Source organism: Petromyzon marinus, chromosome 18 (assembly GCF_048934315.1).
Source record: "Petromyzon marinus isolate PM22_M1 ecotype Great Lakes invasive population chromosome 18, UKy_Petmar_22M1.pri1.0, whole genome shotgun sequence".
NCBI lineage: Eukaryota > Metazoa > Chordata > Hyperoartia > Petromyzontiformes > Petromyzontidae > Petromyzon > Petromyzon marinus.
In genome coordinates, this window is record NC_133684.1 from 3,809,664 (window position 1) to 3,835,375 (window position 25,712).

At 44.9% G+C, this 25,712-nt stretch overlaps 1 protein-coding gene across 2 annotated transcripts in view; it reads left to right on the plus strand.

The window, feature by feature from the left end:
- The first annotated feature begins 7,381 nt into the window (after window positions 1–7,381).
- The window catches only part of USPL1 (ubiquitin specific peptidase like 1), a 37,953-nt gene continuing 19,622 nt past the window's right edge, over window positions 7,382–25,712 (plus strand). The window contains exons 1-6 of one of the 2 annotated variants that reach the window (XM_032956544.2): window positions 7,382–7,730; window positions 8,924–8,987; window positions 9,794–9,916; window positions 13,715–13,882; window positions 23,316–23,428; window positions 25,578–25,707. In XM_032956544.2, coding sequence (XP_032812435.2) covers window positions 9,843–9,916; window positions 13,715–13,882; window positions 23,316–23,428; window positions 25,578–25,707 — 485 coding nt within the window. In that variant the 5' untranslated portion in view covers window positions 7,382–7,730; window positions 8,924–8,987; window positions 9,794–9,842. Of the gene's footprint in view, window positions 7,731–8,923; window positions 8,988–9,793; window positions 9,917–11,599; window positions 12,282–13,714; window positions 13,883–23,315; window positions 23,429–25,577; window positions 25,708–25,712 lie in introns of those variants that run through there. The other variant, XM_032956543.2, reaches the window with a different exon arrangement.

A 25,712-nucleotide genomic window follows, 5' to 3' on the forward strand; every position in this document is an offset into this window, starting at 1 on the left:
TAGATTATTCAGTTTAGCAATGAAACTGGCGCACACTTATAGATTATCCAGTTTAGCAATAGATTATTCAGTTTAGCAATGAAACTGGCGCACACTTATAGATTATCCAGTTTAGCAATTAAACTGGAAAACACGTATAGATTATCCAGTTTAGCAATTAAACTGCCGCACCTTGAGAGATAATCCAGCTTATTAATTAAACAGGGGCACACTTATAATCGATTATCTATCAACGCGTGGGTCACCCGTAACCCGGATTTAATCGTAACCCACGCATGGATAATCGGGAGTTAACGATGTTTTGCTGTTAAAAGGCCGTGCTGATTCCGAGTGTCGGTGGACTTTTATTTGCTTCATGCTCGTGCACCACGGCAGAGTCCGTTCCTCAACAAAGCAACAAGAAAAAACAACAGTCCAGCATAGACGATTTATTTTCGCGTATTAATGGTTTAATGTAGAATATGCCCTTGCATTTAAAATGTAATCTTCCACATACCGTGTTTTAAATAAAAATGATTTCGCTTGTAACGTTTGCAATCGTATTCTAAACGTATACACGTTAGGGGAGTATTTTAAAATAAGAAATATCTTAATATGCGTAATCATTTCACGTCAAATTACTGTTCAAGCACGAAAGGTAACACAACAGAACACTGCCTCCAAACAAACTTTATTTCATCCTTTTTTAAAAGGAGGAGGGGGGGAGGGAAACACCCTACAAAGTAGCTGTTCTGTGCACGTAACACTTATATTGGCGTATCAACCCTTTGTCAACCCACTACTGGACGAAGGTCACTCTACGCAGCGTCGGTCACGGGGACTGTTTGACCATACTTCACCACAGTGGTCAGTGCGGGTTGATGAAGGGGACCGCCCATGGCCGTGTGAGATATCACTCGCCGCTGATGTTAGCCGTGGCCCTTGATTGGAATCGAACTCGAACAGAATGCCAGCTACGCTCAACCCAACAAAAGCGGTATATACATTTTTTAAAAAATTAAATACAGTATAGAAAATAAACGAACCAAATAGCCATTGCATATGTTCTAAAAAAAACAATGCACATCACTGTGGTTAGAAGGTTACACAAAGTATCCCTCTGATTTCACAGAGGGCCTACACAGACGAAGGCGTTCATTAGATTTGATGGCAAAGAGTGTTTTAACCAAATCAGCAACATCCTCAGATGTTTCTTAACATCATAGTTTGCAGAGACACAGACCCCCGACCGCCACGCAACAGGTAACCAACATCACTGACGATTAACGTGCTTTAATATAGTTACGAATTTACTTTAATTTAGCGAGGTTATACCACCTTTGGGAAAAAAAAATGGGAGTGAATTCCTAAAACGTGAATGAGCAGTTCGAACGAAGAAGCAGCATGATATATATTTTTTTAAAAATCCGCAAATTATTGTGAATACACGGAACAGTAAGTCTGGTAGAGCGAGTACTCAACACGGGAGGAGGAGGTGGAGAAGTGATGTCAGTGGCATCAGTAAACGTTGCAATAGCGATAGACGAGCGACAAGGAGGCGACTGAACGCCGGTCGTACGAGTGTTCGGCGTGAATCGGTGAGTTCTGTCTGGAGCATCGATCAACGCGACTGCTTTACGATGCAGGGACGTAAGGAACTGGGTTTCATCACCCGCAACAATTTTCCAACTTCGGCCGAATGTGCGTCTCGTATAGTCGTGGTATTCATTGTTGGGAGTTATAAGAGGGCTTTGGAACTGAAAACTAAAATAAAAAGAACCCCTACACCTCTTCAATGTCTCCTTAGCCAGATTGGTAAAATAGCAATGCTATGAAGATCGGATGAGAACGTTGTGCCAAGCAGATGCATCCTTTCACGAAAGCAAATAAAGTAATTGCTAAATGCAATTACAGGAACTGTGGAATTGCCAGCCTTACCTGATAGTTTCAATTACTGGGCGATTTCAGTTTACCATGGCCAGGTTTTTGGCACCCCAATCAAGAATAGGTTCTCAAATGAATTGTGAATGACTGTGAACTATCTGCTCGTGCGGCAGCTAAATGTCTATTACCAAATGTGTCTAACTTTTAGCTCATTATACTAAATTACTTTAGTAAAAGTTTTGCTGGCTGGCTGACTGGCACGTCCAAAGGAAGTACGTGTTGCTACGTATAATCATGATAAATAACCCTTTGTCAATCCACTGTTGGACAGAAGCCTCCTTGGAAGATAGACTGTCGTTAAAGTCTGCCAGCTGTCTTCTAAGTGACGTTAATGACCCTGTAATGTTCCACACGAGGAAGGGTGGGTGGGTAATTGCATTCCGGTGGAAATCTCCACATCCAGAACGTTCAAAATGATTTTTTTCCCTCTCTCAAATAGTAAAAATATATTCTAAAGTCGCTTTGTAACTGCCACATTTATGCAAAATAGATATTTGTTTGAATTAGATGCCAGCTGGTTAAATAAAATAAAATACGTGCATCAACCAATCAAGAAATGTGTGGTTACCATGCCCTCTTTATGCATGCTCAATTGCTTATAATAACTCGTATGCTTCCGTCTAACATAGCTATATATTTCTGGGACGAGTCAACATTCATCGTCGAGAGTAATCAAGCAATGGGTATTCCCATGCTTTGTTCCTCTTGTGATATATATTCTGTATGCGTATTTAAATTAACGTTTCAACCCACTGCTGTATGAAGGCATCCCTCTGCCGTGCCGATCATGTGGGGTTGTTGAAGGATACGTCATCACTACGTTCGGTCAGTGGAAAGTTTGTGAATGGAATGCCTCAAGACTGCCTCTGATATCATTCTCCACTGATGTTAGCCGTGTCGCCGGGTTCATCGTGCAGTGTGCGAACCACCGTGCCCGCCCCCCCCCCCCCCCCATGTATTTCATGAGGTGATATAATTTTTTACAAGTAGCCAATGTAATACAAAACAATCAACTGGAACAAAACTATGTCAGAGATGCATATGGTATACGTTTAAGTGGGTGGAGCGGTGGTACAGCAGTTAGCGTATCGCGCAATTAACCCGGCGACCTGAGCTCCACTCCCGGCTCTGAATACTAACCAACGTGGTGAAGTATGGTCAACAACCCCCCCCCCCCATCTCACCCCACCCCCCCCCCATGAGCGACATGGCGCGAGGAGATCTTCATCCAGCAGTGGATTGACAAAAAAAGGTTCGTAAAAAAATAAGTGAAATAAAATATATACATACCTAATGCAATGTAACATAAACCGTCATGTGATTTGTGAATGAGTTAAAGCCCGCTCCTCCATTCCCCATTAAATTACCGCACAACATTTATGTTGTAAAATGAGGTCACCATTAGAATGTCGGTTATAAATACGTGGTGACACAATGCTGACTTGTGTGTTTTTTTTTAAATAAATAGTTTGCTAAGAGACGCTGCGAATGGGGTAAACATGCACAATCTATTGTTTTTTTTCACGATAGATAATGAACTTCTGACGGCCTGAGTGGCTATCTGGTTGCTTGGTTAACAAAATACGATAAGGATGTCTTCAAAAGTGTTGTTTTTAATTCCACGCAAAGAACGGACACCACCACGATGAGCAACAGCAGGAATCGCACGCAAGTAGCCTGCACACAACGCCTCTCGTTGTGAGCCAAACGAATACTCAACTAAACCAAGGCGACCGCATCAGTCCATCAAGTGAGCCTCAGTTTTTTTCTGATACGAAGCGCTGTCTCAATTCCCAAGAACATACCGTGCACAAAGTAATTTCGTGTAAGACTTATTTAAAAATCATGAAGATGTGGTTAAACAACGATTCTTTGACCCACATATTGCATGTATGTATAATATGCCATAGACGTATTCAAATACTACGAAACAATTTACATACAAATGTCCAGTGTAGTACTGTATTGTACAAGCTATTGTTAATTAATGCAGCATCGGGCTATTGCAGACAATTCACTTCGTTCAATTGCCAGCCACGGATGACATCGGTGGTGAACGATATCTGAACCAGTCCTGGGAACCCCCTCTCCTTAACAAAAACGCACCGATCAGCGTGGTGAAATACGGTCAATGACCCCCCCCCCACCCCATGACCAAAACAGCGTAGTTTGAGGCTGAGATAAAGGAGCTGTAAATCGAATGATTCAGCCCATCATTCCTGTGTAGAACCCGACAATGGCTGTGATGAGGGTCAACTGGGCCTTGTCACATGAACGTGGAATTAACTGGCATTACTGGTCGAGGGTCGCAATTGCCCCAGAGTAATTTTTTGAGTAAAGTTAGCTCAGTTACAATGACAGCTACCTATGCATTACTCCAGTCTTCCTCTCAAAAGAGACGAGTGGTCTCATTGGTGATACCCGAGAAATTTGCTGGAACAAAAAAAAGCATAACCCACATAACTGTATTTCCTTTGTACAACTCTAGAATAAACCTATCGTGTTCTTAATCCAGCAGTGGATTGATAAAGGGCTGAGCATCTTTTTTATTATTCATATTACAATCCCGTCCGCATCCACGCGCGACGTGGTTTATTGTAATAATCTCCGAGCGGATGCTCGCACAATGAACTGTATCCATCCACGAAATTCCCCTCCTCCTAACAACAACAATGAACTGTTGTGGGTTATCAGGTTTTTTTTTTCCCAGGATGTCTTAAACAAAAATATTGACATAGAGCCAACGGTCAAAGTTATTTTTTTCCCGCTGAAACGAGCGAGGAGCATGCCTCGTCTCCTGTTTACACCCCTGAGCCAGTGGTGGAAATTCCACATTCGTATGGCAGGGGTATCAATAACAGCATGCAATTGATTTGTAACAAAGAGGTTGACCACCTGTCAGCATTCATTAAAGCAAAACTGACCATGGCGATTAGACGCTGCATGTCGAAACCGCTGTAGAATTATAATTTTTCTGAGTTAATGCTGCTGAGATTATGCAAGCCTAGAGAAGCCATGGAGGTGATGGGTTGTGTACAAATAGATATCTATATATTTTTATGTGGTGAGACAGATATTAGAAGGAGACATCTTATTCGTTTATCTATTTTCTAGCAAAGTGTATAGCAATTGTATCGACCTCCGAGAGTTAGCGTGTTGAATGCACCCTCGATACATGAAGTATGGCTATTGTTTTAAGTAAAAAATGGGACATATTATTAATCCGCTATGCATTGCATTATTATTTTTTAAAATTAATAAAAAAAATAATTGCAGTTCATTACTTGCAATGTATTTAAAACAATGGTGAACACGTGGATGAGAGAGCATGCGCATTTAATGACACCATTCAAACGATTATAAACAATAAGGGGGCTTGGGCAGGAGACGTCTTGGCTAGAAGTGACGATGACGGCACGTGGGTGGCATCTGTGGAAAAGAGCTTGATAGCTCATCGGATTCCTCCAGTATTACTAAATATCCAGATTTTGATTCCTGGCCAATAATAACCATGGAGTGGCAGCCAAGGCTTGGGACCCATTTGAGAGAGAGGTTGACCACCTGGGAGATAATAATAATCTCTGTCTTATAAAACACCTTTCATATTGAAGTATCTCAAAGCGCTGTATGTCAAAAATAAAACTACACTCACAGGTATTGATAACATCTAAGCGAAATAGAAAGCTGATAATAACCATATCAATAACTGCACTCGAAGTTAAAATAAAATGAAGAACCATGATTACAGCGACTCATCATTATTATTACAGATTAATGTAATCAGACAACTTTTTAAAAATCTTAACTCACGGGGAAAGCATGTAGAACAAATAGGTTCGTTTTTAGACGGTGATTTAAAAGGTGAAACAGACTCGGAATCCTGAACGGACCGAGGAAGAGGATTCCACAATCACAGAGCCTGGCTGCAGAAGGCTCCGTTTCCTATGGGAACACTTTACAGTCTTATTCTTGGTTCTTTCGGTAAAACTCACGTAGAAGGGAAACAATAAAATAATACAAATATAAAACAATAAAATTCTCACGACGTTTCGACTGCAACACAAGCAATCATCATCAGGTGTGAAAACCACAACAAGAAAATTTGAAAAAAGTGGAAATTTTCTTCTTGCGGTTTTCACACCTGATGATGATTGCTTGTGTTGCAGTCGAAACGTCGTGAGAATTTTATTGTTTTATATTTTTATTATTTTGTTTCCCATCTACGTGACTTTACCGAAAGAACCAAGCATATGAATCCCTGCAGTCACGAAAGCTTTAAATCAAAACTTTACAGTCTTGTCTTTGAATAGATGAGCAGACTAGATTCAGCAGATCTACGTTTTCGCAGTGGTCTATAAAACTTGAGCAGAACGGCGAGATAATAATGTAGGTGCTGGGTGGATGATTGCGGTGGCTTGGGGAGGAGGCCTTCATTCAGCGGTGAACTGACCATGGCTGGAGACGATGATGATATGAGGAGTAGTCCATTTAGAAACATGCGTTCAGATTACTTTGCTGTGATAAATTTCCGCATGATAAGCCACTTCATTGAGCTATCATTTGTGGCCAGGTCGCTTCTAAAAAAAAATGAGCTAATAGCTCACTGGACTTTACCTGGTAATATAAAAAAAGAGTTTAGTTTTATTTGTACGGTATATATTTTTTTAAGGATTTGTTGACCTTTCTTATACTTACTTTTGCACAAAATTTTATTTTTGCGTTGTTTGCGACCCACCTCCTGCAACACATGTGGAGAGAAAATAGCTTTACAGCACATTGGAGGATCCTTCCTTCCTACTCATCCCGGTAAAAAAACAAGAATAGGATTATGATTCTGACACCATGGAGGAGGAAGAATGTGCCCTCCCAAGCCATCATCAGTGTTGGCCCTCTGACAGCTACGCCCCCCCCCACATCCACCAATATCAACACCCGCCATTCGCCACTAAGTGACGGTGACGTCGCCACGACACCTGTGCCAGGCCAGGTGCACTTTGAGGCTGCCACGTGAAGTGTCGAAGGCTCGCTGGCAGGAGGAGGTCTCGGGACAGACCCAGCAGGTGCCATGGGTTGGCTGACCGAGATGACCGATAGATGCACCACCAGCTGTGCCCCATACTGTGCCAGGCTAGGTGCAGGAGTAAGTCTCGGGACAGACCCAGCAGGTGCCATGGGTCGACTGACTGAGATCACTGGTAGATGCACTACCAGCTGTACTCCCTCCTGTGCCAAGCTAGGTGCATGAGGTCTAGGGACAGACCCAGCAGGTGCCATGGGTTCGACTGACTGAGATCACCGGTAGATGCACCACCAGCTGTACTCCCTCCTGTGCCAGGCTAGGTGCATGAGGTCTAGCGACAGACCCAGCAGGTGCGATGGTTTCGGCTGACTGAGATCACCGGTAGATGCACCACCAGCTGTACCCCCCCTCTCCTGCTGTGCCCCCCCCCTCACCCCCGTTCGCGCATGCGCAGTCGCCGCGCGCGACGACGTCACCGCCAGACTCGACTTGTGTTGACGGCGCTCGCTCGCTCGCAAAACGCCCAAAGCGAAGCGCCGTCCACACGCACTTCTTACCATTGGCACGGCGTCGTCTCGTCGCATTGTCGAGTAGAGACGCCTTCATTAAACACCGTGGAGAGGGGTGCCACACGGCAGTTTGGTCTCACGAACCGCAGACGGGCGAGTTCACGGCGGGGGTGTGTGTGTGGTGAGGCCTCTCTATGGCAGTCCGCCCTGGTGCTGGTTTGAGCCTCGGGCCTCGGGTTGCCACATCGCTCAGAAGACAAATGTTAATTTTACGCCGCGTGAGGAACCTTCTTTTCTTTTTAACGCAAAGAGTGGGGGGCGGGGGCGGTGTCAACGTTTACATTGCACGATAACGTCGACGAGTTACTAAAGAATCGTCAAACGCCAATGGCGTTTTAATATTGCCGTTGATCTTTGTGCGGGGGGTGGGAGGGAAAGCGTTATACAAATAAATGTGTATCAATATTGTGCTTTACATTCTAAGTTGTCGGTGGCTTCGTGTGAGTGTTTTTTTAAATGACATAGTTTGCCCACGACCCCCCCACTTGACCCGTCACGTCAAATCGTCCGTCGTTTAAATACGCAGTACTGGATCGAGATTGTTTACAAAGTGATGTCGATCATGCTCAATGTCATCAAACGCCAAGCGATCTTTAGCGGTTCATGATTTTGCTAAACGGTCCTCCCCCCTCCCCCCCGTTACGTCCTCTCGCGTGTTGTAATGTGCTTTAACAAATATGTTGGGCGTGCATACACAAGTATTTGTTCTGTAAAAAAATATATATTTAGTCTGTAATAATAGCGTATGTATTGTCCGGATTATAAGACGCTCCGGAAGAGTAACTTGTGCCTGGTTGTCTGTTTAAATAACAAGAGATCAACGACTATTGTCTTGACACCACGCACACTTTACGCATCCCATAAATCTTTAAAACATGCCGGACGATAAATAGTGCCGTCGTACGATCCGGAGACTAGGGCAAATAAAATGAAATTGTGCTCAAGAATAGTGGTGGACTGGCAGCCAGCCGAAGGGAAATCAAACAACGCGTCCCGAGGTGGACGTCGGCCGCCGAGTGGAGATGGAGTGATGAAATCAGTGGAGCAAAGTGCTCGGTGGATTATCCCATGGCTCGCAGACTTAACATTTGCACGTGCGATGTTGCACGTAGCAGCCATACACCAGAGAGAACCCAGCGCAGAATTGTGAGACGCGAAAACGGGTTGGGGAGATCTTCATCCAGCAGTGGATTGATTGATCGTGGCAGAATGATGAATACAAGCTAAAAGACGGCAGTCGCTAGCTTGTAAGTAAGGAATTGTGTTTAGTTTGTGCTGTCGGTTTTGTCCACAGTATGCATTGCTTGTGAGTATAATTGAAGAAATGTGAATTGAAATGAAACTTTTGTTACAAATAAAGGAACATCAAAGCCTTATTGAAGTTTTTTTGTGTCTTTGTGTTTCCTTTTAGCAATAAAGAAAAAAAACACCGCTTAATGTTTGCTTGAAGAGGCTCGTGCATACGGACAAACATGGTATCGTATACACCCTCAACGTCATATTGAATCATAAACTACATCAAGGGATTAAAAATCACATACTGAACTAAATCACCGTTGTATCACGAGATGTCGCCGTTGTATTTTTAGTTGCATCGATAAAATGTGACGGACAAATGATATAAATTAGGCCAGTGATTAGCAACCGGCAAACCACCCTTTTATTCCCCCAGGCAGCTAACGGATACTACTTTAGCACGCTTAGCTACGTATGGTGCGAAATAAGTTCAACATACATACTTTATTAGGAACTAAGAAATAAGCTGGGTTACTGGACATTCAGAGATGTCTATTATTGAATGACAAAAGGAAGTGGGTATGGGCAGTACATGTCGCTAGAAGGGATGATGGCCCGTGTGGAGACGAACTATGGAGGGCGTTTATTTTCCAATTCCTGTGGTCAACTTTCAATCTCTTAATTCCCAGCATGCATCTCCCGTGTGCTGTTGTGTACTTTTTAGCTTTCCATTTGCTGATATTCTGTCACCAGTGTTGTCTATTGGGTATCATTCTTGCTCGTGTTGTGTTCCTTGCCCAGGCCAACTGGTTTCCTGACAACGTGATGCTTCTTATTTGTGTTCTCTCATCTGTGTTCCTTCACCTGTATCTCATTAATTGCACGCATGTATTTCTCCACGCCGCTTTGCAAACTCTTCAGCTGCTGATTCCATATCTGATAGTTCCGCGTGGGAGGCCTTCCGTTTTGGTTAATATACAAACACGCTAATGCCAAGAAAACAGAACACCTGCTCATGTCGCCTCTATTGTGTCTTCTGCACCAGGCGACTAAACGATTTCAGATGCTGGGTCCATGTCCAATGTGCATGAAGAATGGCAAAACGAGCATCCTCAGGCGCTTTCTCATCAACTTCAGTGAGGCAATCAGCCTGTGTGAGGACCCCCAGGTAAGTGTTCCCATGAGCCTCCTGTTACACTCACTTCAGCTTTCCCTTTTTCCTGGCAATATTCCCACTCGTGTGGTGTCTGCTTTCCTGTGCCTGTTTCTTCACTCCTCCCTGGTCGTGGGCCATCTCCCTGCGGCACTCTACATTTCTTCATGTCCTGTATCACCACCATCTCTATCCTGAACTAAACTAATTTATTTTACTATATAAGGCCCACTGAGCTATATAGCTATTTTTTCAGAGGCGACCTGGCAACGGTTGATACCTTAACAAAGTAGCTTATGTGGAAATTTATAGTAGCCAAATACTCTAAAACGCATGTCGATTCTAAATGTGGAGGGAAAAACCAGAGGACCCGGAGAAAAATCCATACGACCACGGGAAAAGAACTTGCAAACACCAAATATACAGGCGTCAAGGGTCAGGATTGAACCTACGACCTGTATACCATCCATCTCGCCATCATACAGCAGGCAGACCACAATCGCAGGCTGAATTACAGCTGATGTAATTAACAGACACTGACAATCGTTGAATTTCAGTTCTGTTTTTTATTTGAATTAGTACAATTTATTTAAATGAACGTTGTTTAGAAATCGTATAGGATGGATACAATCGTACACATCTTTCGAAATAGGATAAACAGGCTAAAAGTCCTTTGTTTTCTGAAACAAGTGCCTGTTTTAAAATAATGTTCTTATTCGAATGAGTGCCATTTATTGCAGAGGAGGGTTGACCTCTGACCAAACTGGATGTAGAACTGAGATCACTCTACGCTGCAGATGATGGTGCTGTGGCCTGACTCAGTCAAGTGCGTGTGTGCCAGGAGATGAAGAAGAATTCGTGTAAAAGTTTTGAAAATCGATAGGACCCATCAAGAATATATATAAAAAAACATCCTCGCACAGTATTAAAATGTACACTTGACATACCTGTCAAACCCGCACGGTTAACCCATATTCTTGTACAGGGAAATTGCGTAAAAATATATATATATTTGGTGTTTCTCCCTTGTGATGGGACTTTGTAGGATGAACGTAGAGATTTATAAGGGCACGAGGTGACCAATAAGGTCTGAATTGGTCTGTAATAAGATAGGGCACTGATAAGGTGTTGACAGGTGTGCCAACTTGTTTGAGAAGGTGGGTAATTATTTAACCTCTTCAGGTAAAAACGGCGATTTTGATGAGAAGGCGTTATTTTTTTACTAATTCTTATTTACGGGAACCCAGTCGATGCTGGTAACGTTTTTTATCTCTTAAATCATGCTCTTACATCACTGCCAGCTTTGCGTTTTTTTTTTGCTGCATAGGTTCATGGCGGCTCTTTTCTGCCTGCATGTTACGTCTTTTTGAACAGATTTTGAAGAAGATAAAAGCGTCCTAAAATAAGTTGATACAATGTTGAATTATTTTTGTTGATGTACATCAAATATTAAACTTAACCTTTCAATATGGAATTACAATTCAAATTGATGGATACCTTGCAAATATTGTTTTACAGCAACCAAATTAAATCAAACAAATCTGTCAAAAAATTCTGCTGTGTAAAATACAGCGTGTCATTAGTGCCAATGAAAAGACAACCTGCTGCCAATTGCCTCCAGTGTTACAGATGTTCTACTGTGTAATTGAATTGTAACGGTAATTACGATAATCGTTTTCCCCACTGTTTGATTTGCAGTGCATTTATCCACTCGGGTGCTTCCCGATCGGGAGGATTTTGACCAAAGCCAGTGTGCAGAAACCTCGTGCTCATGCCCGCAGGAGAATGCGTACTTCCGTTGAAGACATCCAGACTTTGGGCTCACCTATAAAGCAAACGAGGGCCTGCGGCGATTTCTCAGAGCAAAACCTCCCAAAAGATATTCCCCCGTTGAAGAAACGCATTGACTGCGCACAGAGTGTTGACATTTCAAAAACGAGAGAGGTTCGCGGTGGGCTTGGGGGTTCAAGCAAGGAAAGCGATGGCTGCCCGTCCAGAATGAGAGGCACCGACGAACATTCAGAAGGCTCGCACGGAGGCAGATTAGATTTGGACATTCCAGCGCAGCTTTCCGAGCATTCTTATTCGAGACTGAGGACAGAAAACGAGCAGCGGAGTGACAAGGACGCTGCTCAGCCTCCTTGGACGTATCTCACGGGTCGCGTGCTACAGTGGCAGAACAAATATGCCCTGTGCTGGCTCGACTGCATTTTGATGGTCCTGGTGCATAGCAGGAGTGTGCAGCAAAGGTTTCTCCAGCAGAGTAGAATCTGCGGACCCAAAGGCAGTGTTGGAATATCTCAGGAATGCTTTGTGCAGACTCTGTTAACCCAGTATAACCAAGCACAGGCCATGCTTGCCACCACCCTACAAAGCGGAGGTAACGGAACATATTGCCCTGAATGTTCTTGTGAAATGTGGAGCGCGAACTTTATTAATGCATTATGGTTTATTATTATTTTTCTGATCATGTTTAGTCAGCGTGTAGCTCTGGAGTATGGCTCATTGTGCGATATATCTGCCCGCTAGTGAGAGGAGTCGGAGTGCATCCGATGAACAAATAATGCAGTGGATCAAATGTCTTTCAAGTTACTTTGAAGTTGACGCTCGCTTACGCCAAAGCGGATTTTGCACACAATTGTTTGCTTTCTCAAAGCCATCGGCTCTATTTGGACAACAATCTCGCTTGGTAGCATCCCCTCTGGAGGGCGGCAGTTTGACAGCACGTCAAGGAGGCTGTACATCGTCTGGCATCTTTTGAAGACGAGAACATTTCTGACTCATTGACCTCGGCGGTATATTTACAGTGTATGTGAATTTAGCTTCGGCTAAGCGACAGTTGATATCGCTAGAAACACGACGCGGCTTTTTTTTGCAACCGTGCACATCAGTCATTGTCGAGCTGCCGTAATTTGGCACTTATTTTAAGTAGGAGTTTTTTTGTTGGAGCCACGTGGATGTTTAGTTTACATCCCCTGGTGTTTTAACGGCCGTCGCGAACCTGGTGTGAGTGTGTGTGGGGCGCGGGTTGTTAGGCCACACCAGCTATTAAGCAGACGATGATCAGGGCAGGTCTCCTTAGAGCCAGACTTCCTGTCATCGGACCACATCAGCAGACTAAACAGGGGAGGCCTGACAGTGTCTCACTTAAAGAAAGTGACAGCCCCACTTGTTTAGTGTAAACACGTTGTTTGTTGAAAACATTTAAACAATACCAGCACTAATAATACTCGTTACGTGTGTCAGAATTATGGTGCCTTTGCTGGTAATGTCAACATTAGTTCTGGTAATGATAAGTGCTGGACTGTGTTGTATTGATAGTTGCTAATTATTCGAAGAATTGCATTTTTAAAATGTAAGTTTTGGGAAATAATAAATTTCTAAAATATATTTAACAGGAATTCTATGTCAAATGTGTAAAAACCAAGGTCCCTTTTTCATGAACATGGGGAAGTATGGTCAAATAATCCCCATGATCCACACAGTGGGAAAGCTGTCATCCAGCAGTGGAATGACAACAACGCTATGAGTACGTACTATAAGTATCGATGACGACAGTGCCAATACCATAAAAGCAACGTGCCCAAAGTAATATAAAACGTACATTTGAGTTTGAAATAACTGAGCCGTTTGCCACTGCCGGTTACACATTGGTGCTTGACATTTCAGCGTGGCCTATCATTGAATCCTATATATATATTTTACTGTGGCGTCAAATAAATGTTGATCAAAAGCAGGCCTTCCGTGTGAAAAGGCTGTGGGCTACTGTTGTAACTTACGAGCGACTTGGCGCGCCTTGCCTCTCGCTCACAGGCTTGCCGGAAGGGCACCGGGCGCGCGGCGCCGCTGCCGCCACTACCGCCGCCGCCACCGCTCCCCTTGCCGAATCCCTCGCAGCCACCGCCGCCGCTACGGCCACCCTGCACGGCGTGCGCATGACGGTCTTCAGGGCAATGCAGCCGCGACTCAAGTGCCAGCTGGGTAAGAGGTTAAGGTAAAGGTGCAGCCTTGCCTGTGCCTGCTCCCCCACCTTCCCCGCCTCCCCCCGGACCCCCCCCCCCCCCCCCCCACTGCCTAAAATGTGGACCTAATGATAGGTATGTCAGAATCTGAATATGTATTTACACTGGAGGAATCCGATGAGCTGTAAAGCTATTTTTCACAGATGTCCAGGATGGGCATGGGGTCAGAACATTCCATGAACAAAAACAAATCCAAAAAACGATTGCAGTGTAAAGTATAGGAAATGTAACCAAATTACTAAAAAAGTATTTATTCTACTACGTAAAGCCCACTGAACTGTTAGCTTCTTTTCATGAGTGACCTGGCCACATGATAGCTCAACGAAGTGGTTTATGTGGAGATTTATAGCGGCCAAATAATCGAAATAATGTAAACGCATGTTTCTAAATGTATGCATGTTGAACTTCTTTCGCACCATAAGTAGCCAACCGTGCTAATGAGAGGTGCAGGGGAAGGAAACAAACTAAACACCAAAAGCAGTTCTAAAGAATTTTTTTTTTTAATTTAAATTTAAAAGTGCATAGCTTCAGTGGCTTCACCAATTATCGGAAGGAAGATTTCCTCCAGACGACTGCAGAAGTGCATCTGAAAGCGCGTGTTGCAGTGGCCGTCTTTGTTCGATGAGTAGCTAAAAGCCGCTCTGAGGGTGACCGGAGTTTGCGTGATGGTTCATGCTCCTTGACGAGATGAGCAAGGCATTGTGGTTCTTTTGTTGCAAGCACTTTGTGTTGAATGAGTTAGACATTATAATCATATGTACCATTAACACATCATGTGCATGTCTCTGAAAACAGTAACTGATTGTTCCATGCAGGATCCGACGTAGGTATTGTGAGCGTAAGAATCCATTTTAAATCGCTCGGTCGACGAATCGTCGTGAAGTGCCTACCAACAATGTGAACTTGATTCCATCTCAGGCACACTATTGGAAAAAGAGAATCTGAATCTGGCCTGTGCCCCTTTTCCTCTAGATCGACTCAGCCTAAAATGAACGCCAAGCCGTGTGTGCAAAGATCTTTACTGGAAAGACAAGGCCAAGCTTTGTGGTGACCACCATCTCAACCCCTTGTGGATTTCGTTAGCCATAATAGGTGCTCGCTAAAGGCACACTCCCCTAGAGTCTTATGCGTACAGTAACAATATGATTGATGTTATCGTGCCCATCGCTCAGTATTGGATTTGACCAAAAACGTGCCAATGTCGGACTCTGTGGAAAACCAGTCCTAGGACTTGGCAAGGCTTTCCTAGGTAAACAAAAATAACTCGACTCCAGTCACACGGGCAAAGTTGTGGTTCCCTTTCAAGCGGTCATTTAAAATAATAACCAAAAGAAACTACAAAGTGTCTTGAAATGCAGTTGTGTTTCGCCAACCAGCAGTGGATTGACCATGGCTGCTGATGATGCTGGACATCCCCCCCCCCCCCCACAATCGGAAAGACTCACCCTCCAATATTTCTGGCTGGGAAAGGTATTTCTGTATTGCGAAATATCTGTTGTGTTTGTCCCAGCAGTGGTTTACAAATCAAAATTGTCACAATAAAGTCTTGCTGAGTCTCAAGACTATTTTTTTTTCATTTCACAAGATTTTTACTTGGTATGCCTGGTCATTTTCGTTGTTGAGTATTTTTTTCTTCTTGGATAAATCCCAGAAAATATTTTTTCACAGAGAATTGCTCAACTATACACAATGGGTTTACCATGTGTTACCACGTGGCTTGCTCATAGCCATTGAATTACCGTGCTATTACTCTTCCATTGGATTGCAATGTTCAAATATTAAATTAAAGCATTATAGAGCCATCACTGTTTCAATCGTTAGTTTAAGGCCAGATTTGTCAACCTCCAGTCCTCACATTCCCCAATGGTCCGTCTTGTTCACCACTCTTCTCCATTTGAATGCTGCGAAGAAGTTGTTGCACATTGTACAGTACATACACGATCATTGGAAAGTATGGAAACATGGTACTGTGAAGGATTGTGTGAGGCTGGAGTCAAAGAAGCCTGCCTTAAATCAATAGTTTGTTTTAATCTTTTCCCCCAATGTTCCACGGATTGTTTTCTCCCTGTCAAGCCTTGAGACAAAGGATCTATTCAGAGTCTCTCACAGAGCAGTGCAACCCTTCGTGTTAGAGGATTGCCCATCATATAACTCATCCGATGTCCTTTTAAATGACCTCTGGTCCACACAGTAGGTGGCAGCACTTTGCTACCCACTCGCACCAGACCAGGTGGCGGCCTGGAGGATGCGCCCGCTGATCCGTTAGCGTTGCTCGTGCACGCGTGCCAGCTTGATTCACCGCGCTCCACACACAGCTGCATTCTGCCGGAATTGTATGTTGCTGCGCTTTGTGTTAAATTCAGAGGGTTATATTTTTACATGTTTTTTCCTTACGTTTTTTACATAACGATTGCAGGAAAGTGGGCAACCTTTCAGGGCACATAAGTGCCCACGCAATCGGCATAAACCTCGCATTAAAAGTCAAACCAATGTGGTTCATGTTCAGTTCTTGAATTTAGCCAAATTAAGTGCAGAACCATATGTAATGTCAAAGTGATTTCTTGCTCAAATTAGCATTGAGGTGGTGCTCTTCTGTTAATAGTCCTGAGCCAATGGTGAAAATGCCCCATTGCTATGGAAAGTTTCTCTTGTCGGACAACTACTGTTCACTTCTCCACAAAGTGCTTCTTATTTTATCAACCCCAGAGGGATGATTGGCTGAGTCAATTCCCAACCAGGATATTAACTCGCAACCCTGCTGATTGCGAGCCACCCGCCCGAACACACAGCCACCTGGTTGGTCACAAATGTGGTGGCTTTTTTATCGTGTGCGATTGAGACCGTCAATCCACTACAATTAACAACCGTAGTATAATCACAGGCGGCATGCATCGGCTTTAATCCAGGATCTCGGCGGTGCGAGTTCTGTGCCCCGACCCACGGCCACCTTCCTCTATAAACCAATAGTTGAAAATTGACGACTACATTCGGCTTCAGCTGAGCGCTTGCACACAGTGCTGCAGGCAGTGGGAGAGCTATAGCAGAACGACGGCGTGGCCTCAAGCGGTGCATGCGGTAAGAGCGTCATGTGCGTGAGCAATTTCTCTGTGAGAGTTAGCGTGTTCTGAAACCTTGTTGCTTTTGGTTTTAAATGTCTGGTAATGGTGTCCCGTGGGGGTTCGTGCTCAGCACAGCCCACGGGCTTCCTTAGCCAGCGCTTTGTTGCCCGCTCAGGAGTTTGGGAGAGAGAGAGTTGGAGGTCCTAATGCGTTCAGTGGCTTTGTGGGAGCTTCACGTTGGGATATTCGTAGCCGCAGAACACATTTGAGTTACATGTTTGGAAGCTACGTTCCGTTAACTTTGACTCACCTGACACGCCATTGAGTTGTTTACGTTTGTCATTCCCTGGCAATGTGTCGCCGTGATTACGTTCCCCTCCCCCTGCCGTGGTGTGATGACCGTCGCGCTGGACTTGCGAATCCGGAGGTCGCTGGTTTTTATCTCCCGTCGGGGCAGTTGAGACGACGGGCAAGTATCTCATTCCCCACGCCTCTGTGGACCCAGCAGTGCAAGTTGGGTACCCCAGTTAGCCCATCGGCAGGCCGTGTGCGGTGAAGCAGAGTGTGGGTGCTCCCACCTCTTCCAAGATGTCTGTCTAGCATAGATAAGTAGGCCAAATACCTACTTGAGGGGCTCTCCAGATCTCCCTCTAAGAGAGACTCTTCCATCAACCGGTGGCATGAGCAGGTAGTCGTAGGGCTGCCCCTTTATATTTCCCTAACCATTTCCCATTCCGATGACGTTTGTGTATGTCAGTTTTTATTATAACTTTATCGGTACGTCTTCGGGTTGGAAGACGGTCCCTTTAGCCCATGGGCCCCGGTGCAGTTGCACTTCCTGCACACTCGATAGCTGCACCACGGGTTGGAATGCTGAACTGCATGTCGTATTGTGGGGGAATAAAAAAAAACACTAAAAAGCCATGTGTGCTTGGATCATTGTCTTTGGGAAGGCTTGGTTGTTTTTTCACCATAGCAGTGCAATTTATCATCATCACCATGAACTTAATTTATAACCATATGAGAATTCAATGAAACAAACTCTATTTTTTTCAGTTAAAGGGAGACCTGGGATCCAAAGTAAGTTCACAGCAAAATATATGAATGTTTATAAAAATAAAATGTTTTTTTGCTGGATCAAATGTACAAGGCTCCTCCCGTCTTCTGTGTAGACTGGACACGTTGTTAGCAAGCATCTATTAGGGTTGGGGAAATGCACAATAGGGTGATGTGATCAGCACCGTGCCCAATCGCTTGTCTACCCAATGTAGATCTTGTCACACTGGTCTGGATCCTCATTTTATGCCGAGTCGATCTAGGGGCAGGGGCACAAGCCAGATTCAGATAATTATGTGAATGATTATAATAATTTGCAAGAGTGTGCATGGTATGGATTCAAGTGCACATTGTTGGTAGGCACGTAACGAAGATTGGTCGACCGAGCGATTTAAAGTGGAGTCTTAGGCTCACAACTACCTCCTTCAGATCCTGCACGGAGCGCTCGATTTCTGTATTTAAGAGTCATGCAAATGACATGTAAATGTTACATTAGGCTTAATACGGATGAAACAACTATAAAACAAACGATACAGAAAATACAAATGAGGCAGGCAGTACAAATTAGACGGTACAAATGTGGGGAAAATAATTAATTCTATCCCAATTTGTGACAATATAAATAATTGAGGGGGGGATGGAGATTGGCAGGGGAAGAGATTGTGACAAAGTCTACTGGCCACTCGATAAACCACCCCTCATATCTGTACTTACACACTCGTACACATTTTAAATGTTTTGTGCGCACTAACTGCTTTTTTTGTTGTTGCTAGACCGGCATTCTTTAAATATGAAATGTAAAGTTATTCTTTTCCAGACTGGATCTTAAAATGTTTTTTTCTTTTCACAATGCAAAAGTGCTTCGCTTATATTTGTGTGTAAATCACGCTTACAGTGCATAATTCCAACCCTTCTATTGCACACTTACTGGGGCTCCTTTTAAGGAAAAACAGGCGTAAGAGCAGAAAATGTTTTAGAATTTGGCATCGTAGAGTACATGTGTAAAAATATTTCCATTTTTAATGTCTTACATCGCAAATCCCTTTTAGCCCAGAGTTCACCCCTGATCTTTTGTTGGGGGGATGGAAAAAAATTATCGTGGTATTGAAAATTAGGATTTACGTTGTGAAGCTACAGTCAAGCGATGGATCCAAACCCCAGAGGAATCCGGGATATGTGGGCAGAGAGCTCTCCTGTCCATATCCGCACTCCCTTCCAACAAAACATTGTGAGAGTATTTTAACAAAATCCTCCCCTTGGGCCCGGATGTGGTTGGTGCAAAGTTTGCGACGCGGGGAATTTATTTCGCGAAACCGCTTTGCGCGGCGCAATGCGGTTTTTGCAAACGTGCGTCAGAGATCATTAGCGCCGCGCGGCTCTGTGTGCGGAATGGGGGAGGCTCGTGCCTCTGCAGGAAAGGAGGAGATGGGTAGGAATGGTGGGAGAAATTTATGATGTTTCAAGCAGTCGGGGTGAGCTCGTACCAGGCCAGGTGGCGGCCCGGAGGGTGCGCCCGTCGATCCGTTAGCGTTGCTCGTGCACGCGCGTGCCAGCTTAATTCACCGCACTCCACACTCAACCGCATTCTGCCGGAATTGTATGTTGCCGCGCTTTGTGTAAAATTCAGAGGGTTGTATTTTTTACGATCATATTAAAGTACTTAACGTTTTTAACGTGACGAATGCAGGAAAGCGTGCAACAATCAGCACAAACATGGTAATAGTAGGGGCCCATACTTGTGATGTCGCAGGCAATGGCGGAACAACGGAAAGGAGAGATTAGGAAGAGATAGAAAAGATGAAGGAAAAGAGATTCGGAGTTTTAAATTGCACTTTAAACAGGCGTCATATGCCACCGTGGAACGTTGTCAGTCGAGGGCAATGCAGACAAATTTATTGTACCGTGCTCCATCGTCTACGCTCCTTGCCTTTACACATGACCAGCTTGTGTGTTCAAATTGTTCGCTATGATACGGCATGGAGAGGCTCGCTATGATACGGCACGGAGAGGCTCTCATGCAATAGCGGATTGGCAAAAGGGTTGCGCGTGTGCACGTACCATACATTAAACAACTTGGCAATACAAGTAGGTTTATTCCTTGGCTCTTCGGGTTGCTGGAGAGTAACCGCTCACGTAATTCACTATGTTTACCGCGCAAGGTCTGCAGAAACCGTTTATTTCGTGACAAGCGGCGAGTGTGTTATCTGCCATTGTCATCGTGGCTACTGCACGCTGGGTTGCTGAATGTCATAATTCGTGTTAATGTTTAATATTGCCACGTGTGACATTGAGCAGAGCGTTTGTGAGACGAAGCATACCGCTTTCGATGGTGCTGCCTAAGCAGCAGCCGTTACTTTTTCGGTTTTAAAACGCAAGTCGCCGTCACTTTTACACGCGGCGTTTCGAAAAGGCGAGGTCGGATAAAAAAAAAATCCCTTGCGTTCAGTTCGCGGAAGAGAGTGAGGAATGCGATATTTTATTTACTTCTTTGGTTGGAAGAGGAAGATGCTGGCCGTCGCGTCTGCGAGGTTTCAGTTGCGGTTCTTTACGGCCACTTTGATCTGTGATGCCGTTTTCTGCGCGAGTTTTAATCCTGGGTTCAGAAAGCAGATAGCGGTGATCGCAAAACGTCCGGGGAAAGGGGACCGGCTCAAGCAAGCTTATGTCGTAGTGATCCTCAGCCGTTGGTATCAGGAGCGATAGATAGACAAGAGCGAGGGGGAGGGAGGTGAAGGTGGAGACTGGTAGGAATAATTCGTAAGGAGCAGGAAAAAGGAGAGAGGGGAAGAGTGGTGGGAAGATATAAAAAAAAACGCAATGGGGAATGGGAGTCAAATCTGGAGCAAATCAACAAAAGGGGACGAACTCTTACTATAAACTGTCATCCATCCTTGCGACATATCCTCTAGAAATACACCCTTTAGTGAAGTCATTTCTAGGCCGGTTCACGTAACTGTAGATTGTATATGTACATGTTTGCGTGACTGACAGACACATTGTTTTATGTTTATTGTAGATACTGATCGCCAGGGAATATGGAAATGCTTTAATGAAAAGATGTAGGATGATTAGTTTTAGTATTTAGTGTTTGGAAAAAAGTTGCCTGTCTGTACAGCACACTATGCGTGCTGTATATCTGTACATCTTCTACATACTTAAATTCATTTAATAACTCTCCACAACACATTTTGTAACATTAAGCTACATAATCTAGCATAATAAAGTGCTACAGTTTCCCGAATTTAAATGTTACAAATTAAGAAATAAATGATTATTCTTGGTTCTTTCGGTAAAGTCACGTAGATGGAAACATATAGTTAATTATTGACGTAAAAAATTGTGATTGTAAAAAAAAGTATATATATGAACGAGCATAGATTCCTTTTTTTGGTCGTGTCAGGTGGAATTTTTATAGGACGTCAATTAGTTGTAAAAGTCAGGGTCATTCGCATGCGGAGAGGGGTGGTGATCTTCTTGGCCAAGAACTTGTGCTGGAGTTGGGGGAGACTTGGTAAGTGTGGCCAAGCTGTTGCGTGGGAGAGGTGAGTGTGGAGATAAATGCTCCCTCCCCACTGACACGGCTCCGCATGCTGTGGTTAGGTGATGTGTGTGCCGTGCCACGCCGTTACGGGTCGACCTCTGCAACATTTTTTTTAACAAAGACAAAGATCCCCTGTATAGCCTACACACAGGCTGTTGAGGCAAGGGCTGTTAGTGAGCACGTGTGAAGCCCGGCACAGCACACGAAAGAGGGTGTCTGGCCAACGCAATGAAACGGCCTCTTTTGTCTCCCCCCATTGCTGATGTTTACACACCGCACGAGGTATTCATTTAAGGCTGAGTCAACCTAGGGGATGTCCAGGGCCGGTCCAGATGTTCGCCACTGTTATTGGTCGTGTGCGTGAATCGAACTTGGGTCGCTGGGTTGGTAACGCGGTGTGCTAACCACGGCACTGCCGCTCCCACTCACGGACACACATCGCTCTCCCGCGTGTGTTTGGGCTGTACCGCGTGAATTTTCAGACATTGTGCCGGACAACACGCAGCACAACCTTAAAACACATCGGAGAAAGCCGTGCAGCTCAACCGCGAACACCTACACACGTGTACACATGCACACACACCTCCCCAATTTCACAACGTATCACATATATGCTTGGCCGGTTGCGACTGTTGTAAACGAAGGCAAATTTCAGAGTTTTATCAAGAAAGCCTGGTAAAAAAAAAATGTACCCAAAACAATTATAGTCAGTTCCAAAACAAATTTAATTAGCCGTGCTATTACGAACGATATAATGACGGAATGAAAAAAAAAGACGTGACTGCATGACCTCAGTTGCTTTGGAAACATTTTCGGTAAATATTTTTTAGGCGCAATGCAGAAAAACTCTCCGAGCAATCGATGGCGACGCCGTGTTTTCTTTAAGCGGGATAACGGCGGGCAGGCGGGCTGGCGGGCAGGCAGGGCGGGCGGGCAGTCGGGAGCTGCCCTCTCCCACGGGGCTGGCTGCAAGATAAGGCCACCTTATGGCGGCGGTGGTCCACAGGGAGCCCGGAAAGATGACCTCAGCCTCAGGAATGGCTGAGCGAGAGCGGATGCCCGAGCCCTGGGCGTTGTGTGCGTGGCACTGATAAGGGTGGCGCCTGAAGAGAGGCTCGCGGAATCCGGCACACCTCGTTTGTTTAAATCGCTATCGGCTTGTCGTCTGGCTGTGGTTTGCGTTATCACGGCGGCGAGGCAAAGCCAGGCTATGAGGATAGCGTCCCCCGACCCGCTGCCCTGAAGAGCCGGAGGGCACCGACCCTACTTTTTAACGAACTGAACTTGGCTCTGCCATGCCGTTGTCACGAAGTGGCAAATTATAGGTCAAGTTTTAACACAAACTTGATGGGCGTTGCGCGTACAAGAGAGAGATTTTCCGCGGAGGTTTTCGTCGTGCGTTAATTTTTAGTGCTAATTCAAACAATGTGTGTTACACTTAAGCAAGAACCGCAGCAGCCACTCATTCGCACCTCCGATTAGCACGGTTATCTACGTACAGCGCGAAAGAAGTTCGACATACATACAGTATACGTGACTTTACCGAAAGAACCAAGAATATACATACAGTACATTGAAAAGCACGATAACATAGATTTGTCAAATCTGTTCTGCGTGATGTGTTTTTCGTGGTGTACTGCATGTCGGTGGGCACGACGACCGACGTTTCGCCCCGCGTGCTGGGAGCTTCTTCTGGAACTGTGTTTGAATTCAGCTCTGATTTGATTTGAATTCAGTTTCCGAAGGAGCTCCCAGCGCACGGAGCAACACGCGGGACGCCGTGCCGATATGACGCACCGATATGACGCGCGGTGCAACCCGGTGACACAAGCGAGAGAAGATGTGTTTGGTAAACCTGCTCGACGTTACGTTCATCGTTTAGAAATTTGCCGTAGTTCTTGCTTGAATAAATAAATATAGCTTGAATGAATACAAAAGCACTTTTGTGGTTTTGTCCATACAATATTTCTCTTTTTGTTAATGCTAAAAGGGTAGGTAGTTGTCTAAAAACGTCATTTGTTTTTCATGAAAACGTTTCCTTCTTTAACCTCGGCGATTAACGCGGTTCGAGAGCAGAAATGTTCGTGTGGGTTCTGTTGATAATTACTTGAAAGTCGCGCAGTGTACGCACGTTGAAATTTACAGGAATGAGGAGTATTTTTTTTGTGAATTACCAATTTTTTTCTTCTTCAATAAATTGTAGGGATTGAGTATAATTATTGACTAAGGCCACAAACGTCGAGCATCCATTCGGCGAAACAAACCCTGGCGCTGTGCATCAAAACCGTTGGCCAGAATGTTATCGGGAAATGTTATTAAGCAGCAAAATATGTTTATCTTTTTAAGTTAACGGTTTAACTGTGAATATTTTGGAAATCGGCCTGTTTCCAAAATATGTTGAAGTGTTTGCGTTTACAATATTCATCGGGGGGGGGGGGGGGTGAAGAAAGCCGTATGCTTGTAAAGGGTCAGGACAAGTTAAAGTGTACAGTGTAAACAAGACGGTAGAATGCCGGACACCTCTTGTGCGTGTGAGTGAAATACCTTTGGCTCGCTTCTACCGTAAACGTTTGCCAAAATGCACCGGGCTGAACATGCTTAGTGGTACTTCATGCTGACTCCGTCCCGTGCGTGCCTGCACATGGGGCAGTGCAGTGCCACCTGCCCCCTACCCGTCGAGCCTGTGTTTCCAAGGTCTTCACTCAACCGTATGATACGCAATGTAACGATACCTACTGTCCTCCGCGGCGATGTGGGAGATCAATACCGCGGTGTTATTCATTTCGTTTATCGATGTGGAAAAAAAAAATCACAGATGATCGCTGAAAATGGGAATTCTTTGAATAGACCCTGCAGCTTTTGTGGATAATCGGAGTCACTGATAATAGCAATGTGGATAAGAGGCCTTCTGGTTAATGGCAATGGTGACGGGGATAAATCAGAAACACGGAGAATGCAAAACATGGCACTTCGGCTGTACAAATGTACTTATTGTTTCTGCTCCTTGGTTATTTCGGTAAAGTCACGTGGGTAGAAATAAAACGAAATAAATCACGACGTTTTGGACGCAACACAAGCGGCGGGCTTCAGGTGAAAATCGCGATAGCCGCGATGTCTGCTGCCTTGTGGATCATCGGAGTCTGCTGCCTTGTGAGGCAGCAGACATCGTGCTGCAAGCAGCAGACATCGCGGCTATCGCGATTTTCACCTGAAGACGGGCGCTTGTGTTGCGTCCTATACGTCGTGACTTATTTCGTTTTATTTCTACCCACGTGACTTTACCGAAAGAACCATAGAGTATGGATTCCTGCGGTCACGAAAACTTCACATGCTTATTGTTTATTGATGTAGAATCAGGAGGGGGCGGTGGAGGGGAGGGGCTGGAAGGCATATAGTTTGCGATCTGCTATTGCGTCTTGGAAGTAATCGTCTCGTTTGCCGGCGCATTTGCGGTCACGTGGGTGGCACTGAGTCACTGAGTCGCTGACCGACGATGAATGAGGAGCAGCTAATAAATAAACCGCAAGGAAATAATTCATTACATTTTTCACAAGCACGGTTAATCCGCAATTCAAGACGCACCACTTATGGATAATCACGAGTTAACCGTATAGTTTTCAACGGTACATTTAATTTTCACGCAGCAGTGGATAGAGCGCGGTGAAAATGTTAAAGCGCATGGAGAGATGCGCGCACTCGGGACGCGTGCAGAACGAACGTGCGCCATTTGCGAGAGCTCATGAGCGCGGAGTGTATCGCGTGCGCGTGTTTGCATGGACGTGCGTGTCACGTGTGCGTCTTTGCATGGACGTCGCGTGTTTGCGTGGACGTGTGTGTCACGTGTGCGTCTTTGCATGGACGTCGCGTGTGCGTGTTTGCGTGGATGCCCCGTGTTGCGAGTGCATCTTTGCGTGGACGGGTGTCGCGTGTTTGCATGTTTGCGTGTTTGTCACGTGTGTGTGTGTTTTCGTGAACGCGTGTGATCGTTACCTGTGCAGGCAAGAACGAGAGCCCAGTGTTTGCCCTCCCACTCCTGCTGCGCGAGTCCCAAGAGCTGGAGGAGTTGTTCCTGCAGAGCTTTTCCTGGGAGACGCACTGTCACGTATGCTTAAAGGAATCAAGGCGCCAGTAAG